At 45.7% G+C, this 21,368-nt stretch overlaps 2 protein-coding genes across 35 annotated transcripts in view; one reads left to right on the top strand and one right to left on the bottom strand.

The window, feature by feature from the left end:
- The window catches only part of SORBS1 (sorbin and SH3 domain containing 1), a 316,704-nt gene extending 295,558 nt beyond the window's left edge, over window positions 1–21,146 (bottom strand). For 14 of the 34 annotated variants that reach the window (XM_083148896.1, XM_083148907.1, XM_083148902.1 and 11 more), the window contains exon 1: window positions 21,019–21,146. The gene's annotated coding sequence lies outside the window, so the exon portion shown is untranslated. The remainder of the gene's footprint in view (window positions 1–21,018) is intronic. The other 20 variants (XM_083148922.1, XM_083148908.1, XM_083148914.1 and 17 more) reach the window with 6 other exon arrangements.
- On the top strand, window positions 618–2,204 carry LOC146008989 (uncharacterized). Its single transcript, XM_083148894.1, has 2 exons — window positions 618–930; window positions 1,303–2,204. Exons 1-2 carry the CDS (start codon window positions 705–707, stop codon window positions 2,100–2,102), a joined length of 1,026 nt encoding a protein of 341 aa, XP_083005020.1. The 5' UTR covers window positions 618–704; the 3' UTR covers window positions 2,103–2,204.
- Window positions 21,147–21,368: the final 222 nt, after the last annotated feature.

Genomic DNA, 21,368 nt, shown 5'->3' with positions numbered 1-21,368 from the left:
GCCTAAAAAACCCGGGTATTTGGCAGGGCGAGCGGTAATTTCCCGTGTCGTGTCTCAGTGTGAACGCGTCCTTTTGAAATTCCCGGGTGTTATGCCCCGGGAATTACACACGGGTTTTTTGCAGGGTTTTTCCTGGGTAAAACACGGGTGTACTTCAGTCTGAACAGCGCAGACACGGGTTTTTCAAACATGATGGAAAAAAAGAAGCTCATTGGCGGATGTGATCAGGTGACGTGACGTCCATTTCATGCTGCGTCTGACGTCCATATGCTGCGTCGAGGAGAGCAGACATGTCGCACTGGAGGGATGAGGAAGTGCTCGAGCTGCTAGCAGTGAGAGGAGAGGAGGAGATAAAAAAGCAAGTGACCGGCACAGTGAAGGACTCCGTTGTTTACTACAACATCGCCAAAATCCTGTCTGCCCGTGGCATCGTCAAAACGCAGCAACAGGTAGTGAATAAACTCAAAGCCCTGCGGAAGCAGTATGCTAAGGTCCATGACCTAAACAGGAGGAAGAGTGGTGGTGCCCGTATGGACTGGCCATTTTATGACCAGTGTAATATCATCTTTGGGAACTCTGCACTGGCTAATCCCATATCACTGTCCTCCTCCAGCAGTTTTGCTGGCAGTGCAGCAAGTGTCTGTGAAGAAAACGCAGTAGCAGCAGCAGCGTCACCCATTGACCTTGAGGCCACAGACAGTGAAATGGATTCCCGCTCTGTCCATGGTGAAGCCCAATGTGAAGTTCTGGATTCATCATTTAACTCCCACAATTCAGCTGTAGGCCCCACGGCATTCTCTTCACCTGTGCAGCATCCGCCATCACCTTTGCAGCGACCACCATCAACGCCTGCATCATCACTACCTGCTGAAGGAAGTCCAGCCTTTGAAGCATTGCCACAGAGTGCACGTCCAAAGTTGCGGACCAACAGTAAGTTTATAACTTTTTACACACACCATTATTACACAGTACTATATTTTTGTTTATTAAAGAAATATGTTGCAGCATGTAGCAAGAGTGCAGGAGGGAAAAGGCCTCAAGCATGCATGTGCCAACACTGCTTTTTTATTTAAGTATTTTTGAAATTTAACATCCACATGCATCTGTGCAGAGGGGATCTGATTCAGGCCTGTCAGCAACATTGCTAACACATCTGAATGAGAAGTTAAGGTTTTACTGATATCTAGCCTTCAGCACAGATGGTTTTCCAAGTGCATGGGCACCAACAATGTCTTTTGGGTAGAAGGAGAAGTAACATTATTATAGTCTTGTATAGTAATGTGTTGTTTGTTTTTCCCATAGTTTATAATGTGCCACTGAGAAGAAAGAGGTCCACTAAGATGGAACAAGCCACAAAAGCAATGACCACCGTAATGCTTGAACACCTGAAGGAAATGGATAATTCGATGCAAGTTCATGAAGATGCTCGTCTGCAGCGATTTATGGACAATGAGCGTGACCTACAGAACACGTTCATTACTGCCATTGTTGGTATGCATGAGCGTATCAATCGAGAGAACCGAGATACGCAGATGGAGTTCCTTAATAGTCTATTTAGGGCACAAGGCCATGCACTGCCCCAGCCACCACACAATAATTTTCAGTATGGTTATCCAATGTATAGCGCAGGCCAACCAAATTTTGTAGGCCCAACCCAGGGGAACATGGTGCCATACAGCACACCTCACCCACCACCAATGTCACACCTTTTCCCTGAGTATGCTGCTGGGACTCCTCAGCCTCAAGCAAATGACCTCCATTTCCCTGAGCGTACAGCAGGTCCACCTCAGCCTCCCCCAGTTCCACCGCACTCCTCAGAGTATGCGTCTGGGACACCACAGCCTCCAGCAAATCCTCGACATTTCCAAGAGCGTACAGCTGGTGCACCTCAGCCTCCACCAGTTCCTCCGCAGTGCCCCGAGTATGCTGCTGGGACACCTCAGCCTCCAGCAAATCATTGCCATTTCCCTGAGCGTACACCGGGTGCAACTCAGCCTCCCACAGTTCCACCACACTGCCTTGATTATGCGGCTGGTCCACATAGTCATGCGGAGAATCGAACGGCTCCAAGAAAGGAAAACCCCCGCTACCATGTGCTGTAGAGGTGTTTATTGACTTTTTGTTTATTTGTCTGCCCACCCGGCCTGTACAGAAGTTATGTAAGGCATTTGGGTATTGTCATTACAGTTTTATTATATTTTTCTATGTGCATTTTTTGGTACACTTTATGCTATTTAACTAAAAAAATATATGTTGTACATATGAATAAAATATGTACAAACAAACAGAAATGTTTTTGAAGTTTATTGAAAATTAAAAACTATAGTACACTAGTGGGTTAAAGCAAATATGTTATTGGTAATGGTGTTGCGAATGTCTTCTGCACATGTGTTTGTCCCCTCATACATCTCAGAATCTGCAGAGTGATCTGATTCCTCAGGCTCCAGTACGGTCCATTCTGGTAGAAACTGTTCTTTCTTAAACTCACATATGTTGTGCAACACACAGCAGGCAGCAACTACATGAGGCATGAAGCTGGTATCAATGTCATTGCGCTTCATTAAACAACGCCAACGGCCTTTTAGACGGCCAAAGGCATTTTCTACCACCATTCGTGCAAAACTGAGGGTGTGGGTGAAATCAATTTGTTCCGGGGTAAGTTGATGGCGCTGGGTGAACCCCTTCATTAACCATCGTCGTAATGGGTATGCTGCATCCCCGATTATATGTACTGGGATCTCCACCCCATCGATGATCTTCGATTTCTGCAAAGTAAAATAAGAGTTACAATATGGAATTCTTGGAGTACAAGTATGCTATTCTGATTGCCACTTTTCTCTACCGGTGTAAAGAGAGACATTGAAAAACAACAATACATGTGGTACGTTGGTTATACATACATGCATACATAACACTAAAAATATCCCAACTGCAACATGCAAAAACATATCTTTACCTCTCTAGGGAACAACCAGCCATCCTGCTTCTCCTCAGCAATAAGGTATAGGTCCGAATTTGCTAGAACCCTTGCATCATGGGAACGGCCAGGCCAGCCAATGAAGACATCAGTGAAGCTGAAAATATAAAGTGTTAAGATTTCTGTTTAGTTACCCTAGCAATACGCAAAGTACAGTTTAATATTATCATAAAAAAATGTACTTACCAATATTTGTGGTCCACTACAGCCTGTAGAATTATGGAGTGCCAGCCTTTGCGATTAAAGTAATCCGCATGGTTTTCTGTGGGGGCAATAATAGGAATGTGTGTACCGTCTATAGCTCCAGCACACTGTGGATATCCACGATGCAGGAAACCAGCGATGATGTCGTCCAACCTTTGTCCTTGAGGTAAGGTGATGAAACGACGGTAAAGTCCTTCCAGCAAAGCCTGCGTCACCTCATGGACTATAGTGCATACAGTGGATCTCCCCACTCCAAACAAGCAGGCGACTGTGCGGTATTCTCCCGGTGTAGCATACCACCATAGCGCTATCGCTAGTCTCTTTCTAGGTGAGATGGGTATTCTGCAGTTTGTGGTCTGTCTGGAAAGTGCAGGGGTTAGAAGGTCCAGCACATACTGAAAGGTCCCACGTGACATGCGAAAATGCTCCATCCACTGGTCATCCTCATAACCCTCCACTGTAGACCAAAATACCTCGCCATGAGAGCAGTCTCTGGTCCACATTCGCCGGGTACTGGATGTGCTGAACCTCAATATGGAGGTAACGCTGGAGGTGATGAAAGCTCTTCTCCTTCGCACATAATGAAGGCGAGCACTGTCTCTCTCAGCAAGAAATTGCGCTCTCCTCCTCTTCAAAGTGCATTGTGCAAGGTAGCACAATGTAAGCAGCTGCAGCAAGCTCTCATTTGCTGCATGAAACAGCAAAATGGTGCAAAACAAAAGCATCTCATCAGCCATGATTCCAGCAATGCAGTGTGCTTGGAAAAAACAGGCCACTTTATATGACATCATCCTCAGCCAGCCAATAACAGCTGCTTTCTAAAACAGCCAATCACAGCTACTTTTTCAACAGCCAATCAAAGCTGCTTTTATATTCACACACTTGTTGGCAGGGCAGACCAGGGGAAGCAGTGTGAACGCGTCATACACGGGAATTTCCCGGGTTTAAGGTGCTGTAGAATGGGGAAGAAAAGTATCCATTCTCTGTGCCCCGCCAAAAACACGGCAAGAAAAACCCGGGATTTTGCAGGGGCGGCAATGAGAACATGGTATTAGTCACAGGATGGAAAGGCAGTGATCTTCAAGGCAAGAGGTTTATTGCTCAAAGTCTTTATTCTAAGTTTGGCCCAAATCCTTCCCCATACACCAGCATATATGTTGTTTTGTTGATATTCTTTTACTTAGGTCTAAATCTTTAGGGTAATGAATCCACTGATAATTAAATGTAACAGAGATTATATATATATATATATACACACACACATACATACCCTCCAACATCTGAAGGGCAGAAATCGGTACACATTCGTGAAGGGGGTGTGGCCATGTGGTAAAGTGGGCGTGGTCACGTGGGACCGTGGCCACACCCCCTTTGTTGTGTTACTGTGCATTTTGTTAATATACCCCCTATAGTGCGCACACACACAGCAGTGTATATACCCCCTATAGTGCGCACACACACAGCACAGTGTATATACCCCCTATAGCACACACAGCACAGTGTAGATACCCCCTATATCACACACACAGCACAGTGTAGATACCCCATACAGCACACACACACTCACAGTACAGTGTATATACACATAGGACAGCACAGAGCATGTCATCACATCATGTACAGTTTCAGGGACAGCCCGCCAGGGCATGCTCAGCTCCCCAGCGGTGCAGGGCAGGATGACGTCATGGCGGGCCAGGTCTCACTCACCTGGTACACGGAGCCGCCGCTATGTCACACGCACGGAGAGCGTCCCGGTCCCGCCCCCTCACTCGCCCATTGCTCTGGGACAGGTGCCCGCGGCCTACTATTGGTCAGTGGAGACGTTACTCAACCTTTCCAGGGCCCCGCCCACTGTAAGCGGCCAGAGGAGGTGGGCACGCTGAGACTGCTGAATACCCCTGCTGCAGGGCACCTCGGGAGATGTAGTCTCCCCCCCTCACGGCTGCCAAAAGAGCAGGCAGCGTGGAAACAAACTACCACTTGGAACTGCAACTCCCAGAGACGGAGGAGCCGGCTTGCAAAAATCGGTACATTCGGTACAGTTCGATTTAGCCGGTACAGACCATTAAAAAACGGTACTGTACCGGCTAAATCGGTACAGTTGGAGGGTATGTATATATATTTACCACAATCGTTGAAGCTACTGAATAGCTTTTACCATATACTGTTGAACACAGGTTCTCAAAGTCAGTCCTCGGGACCCCACACGGTGCATGTTTTCCAGGTCTCCTCACAGAATCAAGTGAAGTAATTAGCTCCACCTGTTGATCTTTTGAAATGTGTCAGTCAGTAATGAGTGCACCTGTGCTCCTGCCAGGTGACCTGGAAAACGTGACCTGTGTGGGGTCCTGAGGACCGAGATTGAGAACCACTGCTGTAGAATTCCGTACAAACATTATAGGCCTATTTTCAGAGCAGAATGCGGAGCAATGCGTTTGCCTATTACGGAACAGAGCTTGTGTTGTCATACTGCAAAGCGGAGCTCACACAAGTACAGGTGGAGCAGAGTTGTACGCATATCATGCTGCTTTCACACCGAAAAAAACGGCATGGATCCGGTATTTTTAAACGTTTCTAAAAACGGATCAGACAGCTAAAACCCCTTTTACACCATATATCTTAAACAGTATTTCAGTGCCGTTTTTGTCCCTTCACAACATTGAACCCGTTTTAACCCATAGAAAATAGTGGATGTTCAGACTGCAAAAAAAACAGGTCTGAAACACCAGAGTGAGCGAGGAGGAGGTATTCATTTGGAAGAGTCCCTGATCCAAGTTGGTGACCGATTGATCACCCACAAACCAACGAATATCCAACTATCTGTTAAAAGGTGGGCCACACCCACAGTACTATATTGATCTAAACTGGTGACCGATTACTCACCCTCCAATTGTGAACATCCAAAATAGATCTACCACCATTTTTTGAATATCCAACTTTGTATAAAAGTTTGGCTATACCTTCAATACCATATTGATACATTTTAATTCCACTTCAATCGGCAATACCTACTGTATGGATTGTCATTTATATAATCATACATCGGTTGTACCCCTGATGAAGTCGTAAAGACGAAACGCGCCGGGTTGCCTTGTGAAATAAAAAGTTTTTTCAAAAATGAAAATCGCATGATTACTGCAAACAAACCCAATATTGGACATACAGAAAATACCTTCAGAAAGGACTTCTGAGTACTGATTGGACAAACTGGGTGGTACATGTTATATACGTGACCATAGAGACAATTAGGTTGCGCACTCCAATCACCCCTTTCTCTGAAACAGGTACCGTTTAGAAATACCGGTATTCTGGAACCGGTGAATTCAATTTCACACTGCACATACAGGATTACCGTTTTGAAACGGTAAAAAATGGCAAAATACTGGGTAATAAGTGTGGTCTGAAAGGGACATCAGTCACATCTCCACTTACCACTGAAGGAGGTGGAACTAAGCTACAATGGGGGTTCAGTGAGCACGAGTATGTGCATGCCGAGTTGGACGGAACTATAATCACACCTGTATAATTAGTGCTTGGTAAACGCGGATGTGTGTGCATGCAAGGATAACGAGAACGTGATGCTTACAGATACAGATGTACCCTTTTACATTGTGGCTGCAAAGCTTACACTATTCATTCTCTTCAAGGGGAGCCAATGCAACACAGAATCTTGCAGCTTTGTGTTTTCAACCTAATCCCGCTACTGCATACCTCCCAACTGTCACGATTTTAGAGGGACAGTCCCGATTTTCGGGTCCTGTCCCGCTGTCCCACCCGCGGCAGGCATTGTCCCGCTGCGGGGGGGTGGCAGTTGGGAGACCCCCAATCTTGTAGAATAGACGCTGTGCGCATGCGCACAGCGTCTATTCTCTTATGAAAATGAGGTCGCGGCTAATTAGCATAAGCTGCGCCCTCATTTGCATACGCCCCGCCCCCTTTCGGGCGCTCGCCCGGCTTCACCCCGCGAGTGTCCCTATTTCATACGGACAGAAGTTGGGAGGTATGCTACTGCTATACGCAGCAAAGCTGCAGCAGTGCATCCCACTGCACATTTACAGCAACAGAAAAAGTACAGCTGCAGCACTACAGAATCATTAACCTATTCATTGCCAAAGTTGCTGTGAGCAATCCTCAAAATATCCGCTACAAATGCCAGCATCGCTCACAGTATTACAAATACAAATACAGCCAGCTCAATTAATTGCGGTTTAGTTAAATATTGCACCCAAAAAAAATGAACTGTCACTGTAAGCGACGCTGGCATTTTTAAACAAATATATTGAGGATCTCTCACAGCGGGATGCGGTCAATTTGCCGGCGGTCGGGATCCCGGCGTTCAGAATCCCGACACTGGAATCCCGACCGCCGAAATCCCGAAACTTTCTCCCTCCGTGGGTGTCCACGACACCCATAGAGGGAGAATAAAATAGCGTGCCGAACGTAGCGAGGCACCGGGCCCGCTGCGTGGCGAGCGCAGCGAGTCCGCAAGGGGGGGGGGCGATCCACGTCCCCCCCATGTCGGGATTTCGGCGGTCGGGATTCCAGTGTCGGGATTCCGACCGCCGGGATCCCGACCGCCGGGATTACGTATCGGATCCCTCACAGCAATGTTGGCACTCATAAGGTTAATAAAAAGGTTTGGTTGGCATAACCTATTCACACTGCTTTCACGCAGAAAAGTAGTACATGGGTGCTGCATGAACCTAGCTGCAGCAGGATAGGAAAGGGATATATTAGTAGAGAATTGAGATGTCTTTGCAACACTACGTCCCAAACCCAGGAGAGCGGCAGCCCAGGGAAGAGCAGCCGCACCAGACCACAAGTCAGCTGCCCAGTCCGAGAAGTAGATCATACAATGAGCTAGTGTTCATGCTACCACCCACCGACTTTGAAAACCATTGCAGTTCCTGTTCCCTGCCTGGGGTGTCGCTGTCTGCTTCGGTGTTGAAACTTTCTAGCACAGGTCTGGTTTGCATATCAGTGCTGATATACAGACCACACTGTGCTGGAAGCACTATAGCAGACAGCGACACCCCAGGCAGGGAAGAGGAACTGCATGGGTTTTCAAAGATGGCGAGTGCTAGAATGAACACTACAATAAGCACGTCTCCCACTATGTAAGGCATACTTATTGACGTACTTCTTATATGTTGGAATAAGATACAGGTTGTGGTTAATAAGCAAGAGTTGGGGGGAGATCGGGCTAGATCAGCCAATCAGCTCCTCACTTCAATGTCACAGGCTAGATTTGAAATATGACAGGTAGGAGCTGATTGGCTCCATGCTGATCTCTCTCCACTTTACCACTTTTTTGAAGCTTGATACATCTGGCCCACAGTCATGTCAAACTAGTTATAGAGCCATCCTAGCAAGGCTGACAGCACTATTCCAGTTTATAATAATCAGGACTGAAATGCACTCACATTTATTAAAAAAAAAACTCCCATAGTGCACTTGTTCTCATGATTACTTAAACCTTGGCAAAACCAAGTACAGAAAGGAACAATTTGTTTAATGAAAGGTTTTGTACGAAGGTGCTAGGAGGTTAGAATATTGCTTATTCATGTGACTGCTCTTCAGATTTCTCCGTTCATATTTAACTCTAGGTGAACTGAATAGTTTATTTAGGAGTCTCCAGAAAACGGGGCAGACTATCCGATATGGCTGCACTGTGCACCAAATATTCTTCAGAAAGGAGCTTCACAGGGTGAAAATAGCGCAAACTAATGGACAATCATACCTCACAATTCAAGATATAAATAGCAAACAGAACCCGCACAACACGCTGTTCATGGCGTAAACTGATATTACAGGTAAGAGTAAAATATTTACAAGCTCTCTTGTATAATTAATGATGCTGGAGCAGCAGCACAGAGACATTCATTTGGGGAAGCAATTGTCAGGTCTGTTTTACTATCGTCTAAAACTTTCAGTCAATACCTTAATTGCTCATTCAATGTATGTATGTATGTATGTATGTATGTATACAAACATTATAAACCTTGTCTATTATTTTATTATTTGTAAATGTAAACAATAAAAGTTACATTTATCAACAAACTATTAAAACACACAAAACACTTTGCAACTTGTGACTACACAGGTGCACAAATAACAACAATGCATATATGGCTGATGTAGGAGGGTCTCGATGGACCTTACCTGCCTTTGGTGTGTGCTGGGCAGAACTTTGACACAGGAAGCCTGTTACAGGCTTTCACTTCATAGATTTGGATGAACTGTAATAGCTGATGGAAATAACCATAATTCAATGACTAAATAACCAATTTCAACCCAGTCAACAGCAGGTACTTCAGCTAGTCATTTATAGCGAGCAGAAGTCAAGGCCCCCATACAAGTTGCGATGAGGAGCCTGCAATGCGACGCGATGCACGCTCCCACGGGCATCGCACAGTACAAAAAGTACATGCTGCACATACTTTTTGTACTGCCCACGGATTGCATCACATCGCATTGCACGCAGTTATCGTAACGTGTATGGGCACCTTAAGATGTGGGTTGCACTCATGGGGAGGAGTAAGGCCACCATGTGGTGCCATAAAAACTTAACCATTTGGTGTTGACCGAAATACTGTAGATCTACTATACCACAATCGATTAAGAGGAGGATTCAGGTTGGTTTGCAAAAGCAAACTCCTTCTTTTAATAGACAAAACCATGTGCACTGCAGGTGGGGCAGATGTAACATGTGCAGAGAGAGTTACATTTGGGTGACTTATTTTGTTTCTGTGCAGCGTAAATACTGGCTGCTTTATTCGGTACTTGTGTAGTTTCACGGCGCCAGCATGGCGCCGTCCTACTTCCGGGTGTACGCTCGCCACGAAATAGGTACAAAAAAGTAACTTAACTCCATGCCAACATGGATAGTTCATACCTCCACTATCCATCTTGGCATGGAGTTGATTTTAAATAGCGTAGCGAGCCACCGAGCCCGCAGCGTGGGCGAGCGAAGCGAGCCCCGCAAGGGGATTCAGACGCACGGCGCCATGAAACTACACAAGTACCCTTTATTCTTACACTGCAATTTAGATTTCAATTTGAACACACATCATTTTCTACTTCGACAGGCCCCAAATCACCATACCAATTTGTAAATACAACAACAATGCAGAATACCCTGTTTCCCCGATAATAAGACCTACCCCGATAATAAGCCCTACCCTTATTTCTGGACAACGGTTCAAAATAAGCCCTACCCAGAAAATAAGCCCTAGCTAAATCCCCATTTTGCCCAGTCCCTGCGCTAAACTTCCAGCTCCGCCCCCCCTCCCCCTTTGCATGAAATGGATGCTGTTGCTACGGTAGCGGCCCTGGTACCGCTGAAGCCTCTGCTGGCATCAGTGATTCCAGGATGCTTAAAGTATAAGGTGATTGAGGGGCATGATGTGGATAAAAGCAGGACTGAGGGGCTAAAATAAGCCCTACGGTGTTTTTTGGACTGAAAAACAAAAAATAAGAGAGTGTCTTATTATCAGGGAAACATGGTACAATAACCTGCAGCGAAATAAATGCAGCACAAGAATCACCCAAGCACAGATATGGTTTAGTGTGGCAGCCAAAATAATAACAACAACATTATTATTATTATTATTATTAAGAAAATAAATAAATTATATATCTTAATTAGAGAAGCCAGTATATCAAGCCTCGACTTCTCCTAGGGGAGACCACACCAATGCTAATTAGCTTTGACCCATCCTGGTTCTTTAGCAGAGCTGTACATATTAATAACAAAACAAAAAATCTTATTAACAATTTCTTACATAGTACAGTAAATTCTGTTGTGCATTACAATTTGAAAAAACAGTGATAAAACAAACTGGGCAACAGACATGAGGTACGGATACCTTGCTCACAAGCTACAGTCTATAGAGAAATAGGCATTGGTACACAATGATTGGCTAACCGTTATGCAATAGATCATGCCTGAGTGCAAAGGTTCCTGGTGGTCTGTATGGTATAGTCACCAGCAATGTTTACCATCAGAAGCATGGGAAAGTGAAGAAAGAGAAAATAAGAGATTATATGGGTAGACTGTACAGTTAGAATGTAATTAATAGTGATTAGAAAAGCTCAAATGGTATTGAAAACTTAAACAAGTCACTTATTTGTAATATTTATACTGGGGGGCAGGAGACAGAACTTTTAAGTAGAAGTTGTTATAAAGGGAACAAGATAATAATATTTATAAACAAGGGGCAACATATGCCACTATTGATTAATAAATCCAAATAAACTTATGAATAAATAAAAATATTGTTTTATTTTTTTTAATTTACTGACTCTCAATCTTGCAAGCCACCAGGAGACAGTGAGAACATTTTCTTATTTAGGTACTTGTTTCCTAGCACGGCACCCACGATTTTCATCTTATGCCTTCGTATCGATCGCATCGCATGCGATGCGATCAGACCCGATTTTTAATTGTACAGGCACCCTGATGGGTGATTACGATGTTAAATGCACCCCCATTGTTAACGCCACCGGCGTTGATAGTGGGGGTGGCATTAACAATGGGGGTGCATTTAACATAGTAATCACCCATCAGGGTGCCTGTACAATTAAAAATCGGGTCGGATTCATGGCTGGGACGCATTGCAGCATCTAAGATGGTGTTGCTCCCAAAGCTCCTATATTTGTTTAGAGCCATACCTAGAATCCCACCTAAATCATTTTTTTTCGATTTTAATAAACTATTTGCCCGGTACATTTGGAAGAGGTCTAGACCTCACATATCTAAACAGGTTCTTACCTTACCAAAACAAGTTGGAGGAGTAGCCTATCCAGATTTGTACTGTTATTTCTCGGCGTGCCTGTTAGACCAAGCTAGAGACTGGTTCGCTAATGGGAAGCTCAAATCCTGGGTGATAATAGAACAAATCATTTATATCAAGAATGCGCCTAGCGGACTTGTTCTGGCTTCCGCAGGGGAAGGTACCGACCTGGGTGGGGCCAGGTGCTGCGATTAGAGACACCCTGGTAATATGGCGTGAGTTGTTGTCCAGGCTGAGGAACATTTCACTGCCTACCCCGAATTTAACCATTTCAACGATAGCTGCCCTTATTCCCAATCTGAAATTAGATAATTGGGTAGCAAATGGCCTTTCTTCCCTCAAAGAGCTCTGCCCATCGGGACAACTCTTGTCCTTCACAGAGTTATCAGAAAAATGTAGTATTCCGAGGCAAGACTTCTATAAATACTTACAGTTACGCCACTGGATAACATCCTGTGCAGGCAAGCCGGATGTGTCTCCTACCTTTCCTAAGCGTTTAGAGGCAATGTTGACTTTGCAAATGCATAAAGGAGGCATATCCAGATGGTATATTCAACAAACTGGCGGCTCTTCGACAGATAAGCTGGCTTCCCATATTAGGTGGGAGAAAGATTAAAGGTCTCTAAAAAGGTGCATACACACAGGGGCGATTTTGTGCAAAATCGCGGGAAATATGGTCGCTGAGTGACCATATTGCCCGCAATGGGAGTGTGCACCGGCGATATATCGCTGGGTGCGCGCTCCCGTTTTTGCCCCTGTGGTGATCGCTGGTCGCAGGAACATGCTCCTGCGACCAGCTGATTACCACTGCCGGGCTCCCCCCGGCAGTTTCTTTTTCATCAGCGACCATCTCTGGTCGCTGATGTAAAGTAGAAACTGAGCAATATATTGCTCAGCCATATATTGCTCAGCTATATATGGCTGAGCAATATATCTCCCCCGTGTGTACACAGCATAAGTGTTTAAGCCATTCAGAGATGTTCTATAAGCTGTGCCACAGGGCATACCTCACCCCCCGGCGATTGCACAAAATATGGCCAACGGTCTCTAACCTTTGCTGGAGAGGATGTGGATGTGTCGGGTCTATCCTTCACATTTTTTGGGATTGCCCAAAGTTGCGGTCGCTGTGGGAGGAGGTGTTCGCCCTTTTGAGCGAGGTGGTGGGGATGTCCCTTCCTATGGATCCAGTCGTGGCCCTATTCCATCTCTCCCCATTTGTCTCGAGGGAAGATAGATACCTGGTTGGTCAGATATTAATTGCCACAAAAGCGACAATAGGCCAGTTTTGGAAATCCCCAGAGGTACCTAATATGCAACACATTGTGAACAAAACCCATAAACACTTTCTATTTGAAACTATTGATTGTCAATATTCCTCCTCTGCTAACTCTATTCACATTAAGTGGTTCAAATGGACTATCTACAGAGAGAAAAATAACCTCCCCCTGGGACTACCTGACCATACTGACTTGCCCTCAGTCCTGTCTGTTTGATGAGCGGGAAAATACATGGTGCATCTTACTGGATTCCCTTCCTTCTCCCTTTCCCCCATCCTTTTCCTTCTGTATCTGTCCTGTGTGTCTTTCCCCCTTTTAGTTACTTGTCCATGTTTCTCTGTTGGGAAACTCTTTTGTATTTGGCGTTATTGATTGCTAGTTTCGTAATTATTGTTTATTGATTCTTGCCTCTTTATTGATAATACAGTCAGTATGGTATTTGCCATTGTCGATTAGACACTTTTGTACCCAACTATGTCATGCTATCATTTTACTTCTGTGGACGTGTTATATGAGGTACTTTCTGTCTTTTTTTTTCCATGCTGCTGACTCAATAAAAATTGTAAAAAATAAAAATATTTTTTTTTTTTAAATAAATAAAAAAAAAAAAAAAAAAAAAAAAAAAAAAATCGGGTCTGATCGCATCGCATGCCATTGTAATGGCATGCAATGCGACGCAATATTAAAATTGTACAGTGCGGGTCTTAAGAGCCGATAATCGGGTTCCATCGCATACCTTAATTAGTGGTATGCGATGGCATACGATGGGCTCCGTGCTAGGAAACAAGTACCCTTATTTAAATATATAATCGCACCGGTCACAACCGCCCTGAGTTTTTTTTCCCTGCGGTTAAAAAAAACACAACACTTTCAGAAATATTTCAATTTGAATTTCTACCATTCTCGAAATCAGGACAGCAATGTTTAATGTGGTTATTTTTTCTTTATTAAATCTGCCAGTTTACAAATAGAACATAGAACAGCCCTTCCATAATAGCTCCTGAAAGAGAAGATGCAGTTTCCGTAATGTGAATGTGATTTTGGGAAGAATTGAGAGGAAATGGGTTGGAGCGTGGTCTGGTACTAGTCACACAAGCCCCTTCTGACGCCACATTTGAAATATTATGCTAAGTTGGGTGTGGATAGTTTAGTTGACCACAGTGCTTAAAGTGGTCCTGGAGAGGTGGTGGAACTCACTTCATCCGCCTCCGCCCCCCCCCCTCCCCCACATGTCACAGCCAGGGTGGGTGCTCTGGTGTTCGGCGCCCCCTTGCAAGTTTTACATTTCAGGCCTATCCCACACACCCATGAAAAGAATAGTGCGGGACACACACATAATACCACCCCTAATTCAAATTAAGCCCCATAGTGCAAAACAACCCAACCCCAACCTAAATAAAGCAGCCGTGCGCGCTGCAAAAATTTAGGGCATGGCTTTGTGGGACGAGATTGTGCAAACTGTAATGCCCATTACACATTATGCCACACACCTTAATGTCCATTACACAATATGCCACACATAGTAATGCTCATTACATATTATGCCACATAAGTGCCGCATACCTACATTGCTAGGGTTTTCTTGCTTGATGCCAGGGGTTATATGCTCAGGGCCAGGGTTTACATGATCAGGCCCAGGGGTTACATGCTCAGGCCCAGGGGTTACATGCTCAGGGCCAAGGGTTACATACCAAGGGCCAGGGGTTACATGCTCAGTATCAGAGGGAGCAAGGAGACAGGGGGAAAGGAGGCGAGGGGGGGTGTTGAGCTGACAGGGGGTGAGATGATGGGGGGGGGGGGGTGGGGTTGCAGGGGGCTGGAGGTAATGGGAGCAAGAGGGGCTGAGGTGAGAGGGGGTGAGCTGATGTGAAGCAAGCTGACAGAGGGCAAGAGGGGGTGATTTGGTGATGGTGGCGAGAGGGGGTGAGGTTGCGGTGGGTTAGGTAACAGGTGTTAGTGGGAGAAATCAGGTCACATTCTTACTATAATCAGCGGGTCTCCTGTTCCCTGGCCTCCCGGATGTCCTGCTCCCTGGCCGACACTGGTTTGCGTTTATGCTCCACAACAGCTGCTGACTGCCGCTGCTCTCCTGTGAATGCTGCTCTATGGTAGATCGCGGCCGCTGCGCTCCAATCCTCTCACGGTGTTCTGCACCTGCTTGGTCGAGGCTGCGCTGCTCCTGCTCCTCGGTTCCCGCATTCACACAGCGGACATTTAAAATGTATGAAACAGGGGCTCACGAGCCAATTGGAGCTCTCGTGGTTCAGGCTGCTGCCTGATTGGCTTGCGAACTCTGAGCTCCTATTGGCTTACGGACAGTGCCAAATATTATATGGAATGGCGCTGTCCGTGTCCATTGCTGCAATCGGCGCATCCTGACAATGTGGCAGCGGCGCATTATGGTAGGACTGGCTGTGAGTGGGGCAAGGTGAGCAGACGGTGGCGGAACCGTTCCGCCTCCAAAATGGAACTGACGGAACGCAGTTCCGCCCCGTTCCGGCTCACTTTAACCCCTGGTTGACCACCAATAGGGAGACCACTATTGGTCAACGTGCAAAATGTCGACATTGCCAAAAGGCAAGCAGTGACTATATAAATCTTTTCTGTGAGGATTGCTTTATGTGCAGTATTAGGGGTAAATATAGTAGTGTGAATTGTTATAAGTAAGAGATGTTGTCCATAGCAACCAATCAGATTCTACTTGTCATTTATCTAGCACCTTCTAGCAGAGCAGTGGTTCATGATCCCCAATACTGCAAGTTTCCCAGGTCACCCTGCAGGTGCACTCATTACTTAAGGACACATTTTAAAAGATCCACAGGTGGAGCTAATTACTTCCCTTGTGATTCTGTGCGGAGACCTGGAAAACATGCACTGTTGGGGGGGTCCTGAGGACCGAGGTTGAGAACCACTGTTCTAGAGGATAATAGACTCTGAGGTTGCTATGGGCGACATCTATCACTTCTAAAAACTCACACTTAAGTAAATTTAACCCGAAGAGTTTTATTTGCAGAGATGATAGTTCTATTAAAAATAGACTGTTTGCCCATAGCAACATCCATTATCTTCTAGAAGGTGTGAACTATAAAAATAAGTCGATTCTGACTTGTTGCTATGGGCAACATCTCATCTTCAATAGAACTCTCATCTTAGTAAATAAACCCCTAAGGGGGTCAATGATGCTGCAGAGAGTAGCAGCAGAACACACATCTACAGTCTGCAAACACTTCTAAAGTTGAGTACACTGCACACTGGAACAACGGAGATTCGTTCCGACATCGGAACAAGTCCCCATCAGCCTAGTTCACCTATACAAACTGTAGCGATATTAATTAAGGATGGAATGAACACTGTTCCCTCCTTCATTAACATGCATGGTATTGCAAGCGATGTCACTAGGTTTAACGGGCAGCACATCCAACATAGCAAGTGACAGCAGGAGCATGCATACACACTGAGCGATATGGGTGATATGCCAGTCTGACCTGCCCAACCGGATGGCATATCCCTTAGTGCATACCCAGCTTTACGCATCATATACCACCTCAAGATGAAAACACAAGGTCCCTAATTCTGGTTCACACGCAAAGACAAATTCCTTCTCAAATGGACTAAACCATGCGCACTGCAGGTGGGGCAGATGTTACTTGTCCAGAGAGAGTTAGATTTGGGTGGGGTTTGACTTTAAAGTGAGATTTATATTGCAGTGGAAAAATAAAGCAGTCAGTATTTCCCCTGCACAGAAACAAAATAACTCACCCAAATCTATTTCTCTCTGCACCGGTCACATCTGTCCCACCTGCAGTGCACATGGTTTTGTCCATCTAAGAAGGAATTTGACTCTGATAGTGAAGCAGAATCAGGGCCAAATACTACTAATAATTGCCCAGTAACATTTCTTAACACCAATCCACAAGTGATTTATATTCTCTATTTAATACAACGTATATATAATATTGTTCTCTTAATAAAAAATTATTTCCTCGTAAGAAAACATGCATGGTTAGGTCTCCTCATTCATAATGATTGTCCTCATTGCATATAAAAAAAAAAAAAAAAAAAAAAAAAAGGCACTTGTTTCCTAGCACGGCGCCCACGATTTTAATCTTATTACATGGTTTTGATCACATCACATCGCAAGCGATGTGATCAAAACTATGATTTCATTGTACAATCACCCTAATGGGTGATCGGTGTACGCCAACCCGATGCGTGGCGAGCGCAGTAGTGCGTGTCCTCCGACCTTTTCATACCCCCACTATCCACGTCGGCGTGGAGTTGATTTTATATAGTGTGGCGAGCGCAGCGAGGGGACGTGGATAACTGCACATGTATTCTGCTTCCGCTCGCCACGCTTCGGGCTCGCCACACCATATAAAATCAACTCCACGCCGACGTGGATAGTGTGGGTATGAACCGGTCGTAGGACGCGTACCGCCGCCGCACTTCGGGTTGGCATTAATAGTGGCGGTGGCGTTAACGATGGGGGTGCATATAACATACTAATCACCCATCAGGGTGCATGTACTGTACAATTAAATCATTGTTTTGATTGCATCGCATGCCATTTTAATGGCATGCGATTTTAAAATTGTACAGTGCGGCTCTTAGGACCCGAAAATCGGGTCCCATCGAATACCACTAATTAAGGCATGTGATGGGCGCCGTGCTAGGAAACAAGTACCAAAAAAAAAGAAAAAAAGAGATTCAAAGCTGCTGGTTTGTATAGTTACCCAGAAGACAGACAGCGGGATCCCAACAGTCAGATCCCAGAGACATCCCGAAGTATTAGTATTGTGCGGTTGGTAAGGCTGTGGAAGGAGATGTTTGGATATGGGCTGCAGTGTACATGGTTTTTCCCATTGTGAAGAAATTTGTCCTGCAATCAGGTCTGAATTAGGCCCTATGTCTGTCTGGATCCCACTGAGTCTTCTGACTGTTGGGATTCGGAAACCCAGGATTTCGTACCCGAACCTCCTCCTAGATTTTGCATTATGTACAGTGGTGTAACTATCATGCCGCAGACCCCACCGTGGCTTGGGGAAGCCAGCGCCGGCGGGATCTGTGGGCCGCGCTGAAATTTCCAGAACTTGCGGTACACTTTAGGGAGGCTGCAGGTGTTATGTCCCCAGCCCGTGCATCTGGATCCCTACTGCACTCTGCCACGGATACAGGGGGAAGGCGCCCTTCATGCTCCCCACTGTGATCGTACTACACCTGGGGTCGGGCGGTAGGAGGCTGGGCAGGACAGCGGGTTCCCCAGGCAAGAGCTGGGGATCACTGCTGCTGCTGCACGGCGTCATCCACACGGGGTGTGTGTGTGTCTTCCCCGCACCTGCTCTAAAGCGATACTTTACCCAGCTCCCACCCTGCTGAAGTATCGCTTTAGAGCAGGTGCGGGGTGACTGTGCCTGCTGATTACTGCATGCAAGGGGATCTGGAGCTGCTTCTGCGAGTTGGAGGCAGTGGGCGGGCATATGACTCTGCGTTCTTTCCCTGCTCCGCCTTATGCTTCCGCCGTCCTCAGGTTGCTGTTCTACTCCTGCCACGAGTTTCCACCTGGCACTCTAGGTCCCGGATCTGCAGCAGAGAGTACTCCCTGCTTCTTGGCATTACTCTTCATATTCTTCTGTTTGGGAGGCATTGTATGATACCCCATGCCTGGAACTGACGGCCGTCCTGTTAAGCAGCGGTGGAGGGCTAGGAGGCGGCTTCCAGAGCCCTGGAGACAACTACACGGAGACCGCCCCGCTCAAGGTACCTGGTCAGGCTGGCAGAGGGAGTGTGCTGGGCTGCAGCAGGGGTGTTGGGGGGGGGGGGGGTCACTATTGTTATGGGAGGTCACTATGGTTATGGGAAGGGGGGGCTCACAGTAAACGATATACGCAATACCGACATATCGCTCACATCGTCTAGCGTGTGTACTCAATATTGTTAATGATGCACACTCCTGCAGTGGTGTACTGGGTACTAATAATTCTTTTCAATTGGATTGAGCCAATAAATGATTTCATAGTGCTAAGGATCAGGATAAAAAGGGCAGAAAAAGAAAGGAAACTAAAGCTAGCCATAGACATGTCCGATTTTGGGACTTTTCACCCAATTCTGACAGAAATTAGGTTAATGCTGTGTACACACGGGGTAATATGATTGCTGGGGATATCCCCAGCAATCATATTGCTCAGTGTCTCCTTTTCATCAGCGATGAAAAAGAGACACTGCTATGGGGCGGAGGGCTGATCTCCCCGGCGCTGACCTCCCGGCGCAGCGCCGGGAAAGCCGCTGGAGCATGCTCCTGCGACCAGCGACCATTAGGCAGTGCACACGGGAGCGCGCAGCTGGCGATTTATCGCCAGCTGCGCTCCAAATCACTGGCAATATGGTCGCTCAGCGACCATATTGCCAGTGATTTTACATGAAATTGCACCCGTGTGTACTCACCTTAACAGTGGCCAGATCGCAGGTGTTTGACATCTGAACCGATCCCCGGTCCCACTCGCATCAGAACAGAGTCCGAGATCAGACCTGCTTGCATGCGAGATGGGGAATGGGGTCGCATGCGATATATCGCTTAAGTCAAACTTATTACAGTTTGTGTCAGTAATAAAACAGTAAACATCTTGTCAATCTATAGTGAAAAAAAGCAATAATGTGGTTATGATACAATGTGAATATTATATTTAATAATAACACAAACCTATTTCTGAACATAATGATGTTAAACCAATTATAGGAAAGACGCTGGCTGTTCCAATTCAGAGTGATGCACAGAAACGCCTGCACTGGAGTTACAGGATGTAATCATTAGAAGACGCAGCTTCTGTTTTATTTCAATTCTATTTTGAGCATTTCAGCAGAAACCCTTGGAAAGGACTGCGCTCCAGCATGCAAAATGATTTGCAGAGGGATGTAGTAGGCTCTGCAGCACAGAAAGCAAACAACACACTGCACATATTAAATAGCAATGCCAGAAAATGTGCATATAGCGCAGGCCTGCCATTGCATAGGATTGTAATGTTAATGCAGTCAGCAGGTCAACACATTGCGTTTTAAGGGAGAGAAATAAAAATAATGAGTCCAATGCTACCAAATGTAACTGTAATGGTCTGAGATGAATGGGATTTAGACACACTACAGCACAATTACACCGAACCTCCCTGCACATGGCCAGTAGATCATTACTCAACTCCTGGCACCTGTCACATACATTTTTCTTAAGCAGTTAAATGGACAATTCTATTAGCTGATCATATGCAAGACAGAGAGCAATGGGTACATTAGCCTTATTATAAGCTTATTATTAGAAGGCCCTTATACACACAAACCCCTGACATTGCAGCCCATACATTGCTGACTTAGTAACTGTTTATCTGCAGTCCCCAGTCATTCACATGCTAGCAAGTAACCTATGCTGAGCCACTTATAGTCTGTAGCACTGAGGGACACACACACAGTTTTTATTCTAAATATGATCTAACTAGTACAATTCAATATATCAATTCCAGGTATTCTTTCATATTATTGCATGCTTATCATAATTAACAACCCAGGTCAGGTGAGATCGACACAAGGAGTAACAGCCCATCATTAATAAACATTCAAATAGAGATGCACAAATTGCAATTATTATAGAACTGGAAGGAAAGTAAATATGATATGAAGCTATTGATGCACCCGGAATGGGAAAGTGTATCTGCCACAACGACAGCAGCTTGCAGGCCCAGCAAAGAAACACAAAAGGCAAGTTCCCAGCAGCTTAACTTACCTTGCACATGAAGCAGAGTGTCCTTGCTGTGGGCAAACAGAACATGCTGCTGTATTATTCTGCTGCTGTCTGGGATCAGGCTTCTGCGAAGCCATCAGCATCCACCAGCCAATCACAGCAATCTCCTCCCCCTTGCCTCCATTGCACTGGGCTCGCTGTGAGGGATGGGTGAGGGTTTGGTCAGACTCAGTACTAGTTCTGCTGCTGCTGCTTTGGTACACTACTACACTATGCTGAGTGGCTCCTGGCTGCAAATGGGCTCTGCTGCTGCTGGTTCCCATGCTGTAATACGGGAGGAAAATGGAAATAGGAAATATTAAAGTCAGTATTGCTGGCATGATGCTCAGTCC

Source organism: Crinia signifera, chromosome 6, assembly GCF_055691185.1.
Source record: "Crinia signifera chromosome 6, ASM5569118v1, whole genome shotgun sequence".
Lineage (NCBI taxonomy): Eukaryota > Metazoa > Chordata > Amphibia > Anura > Myobatrachidae > Crinia > Crinia signifera.
Note: the sequence above shows the minus strand (reverse complement) of the source record. Positions and strands in the feature narration are given on the sequence as shown.

What these genes read in the sequence shown, in the direction of transcription:
- LOC146008989 (XM_083148894.1), top strand. Translation starts at nt 705, where the DNA reads ATGGATTCCCGCTCTGTCCATGGTGAAGCCCAATGTGAAGTTCTGGAT. An exon ending in TCCAAAGTTGCGGACCAACA is followed by an intron (nt 931 to 1,302) that starts GTAAGTTTATAA and finishes TTTTTCCCATAG; the next exon opens with TTTATAATGTGCCACTGAGA.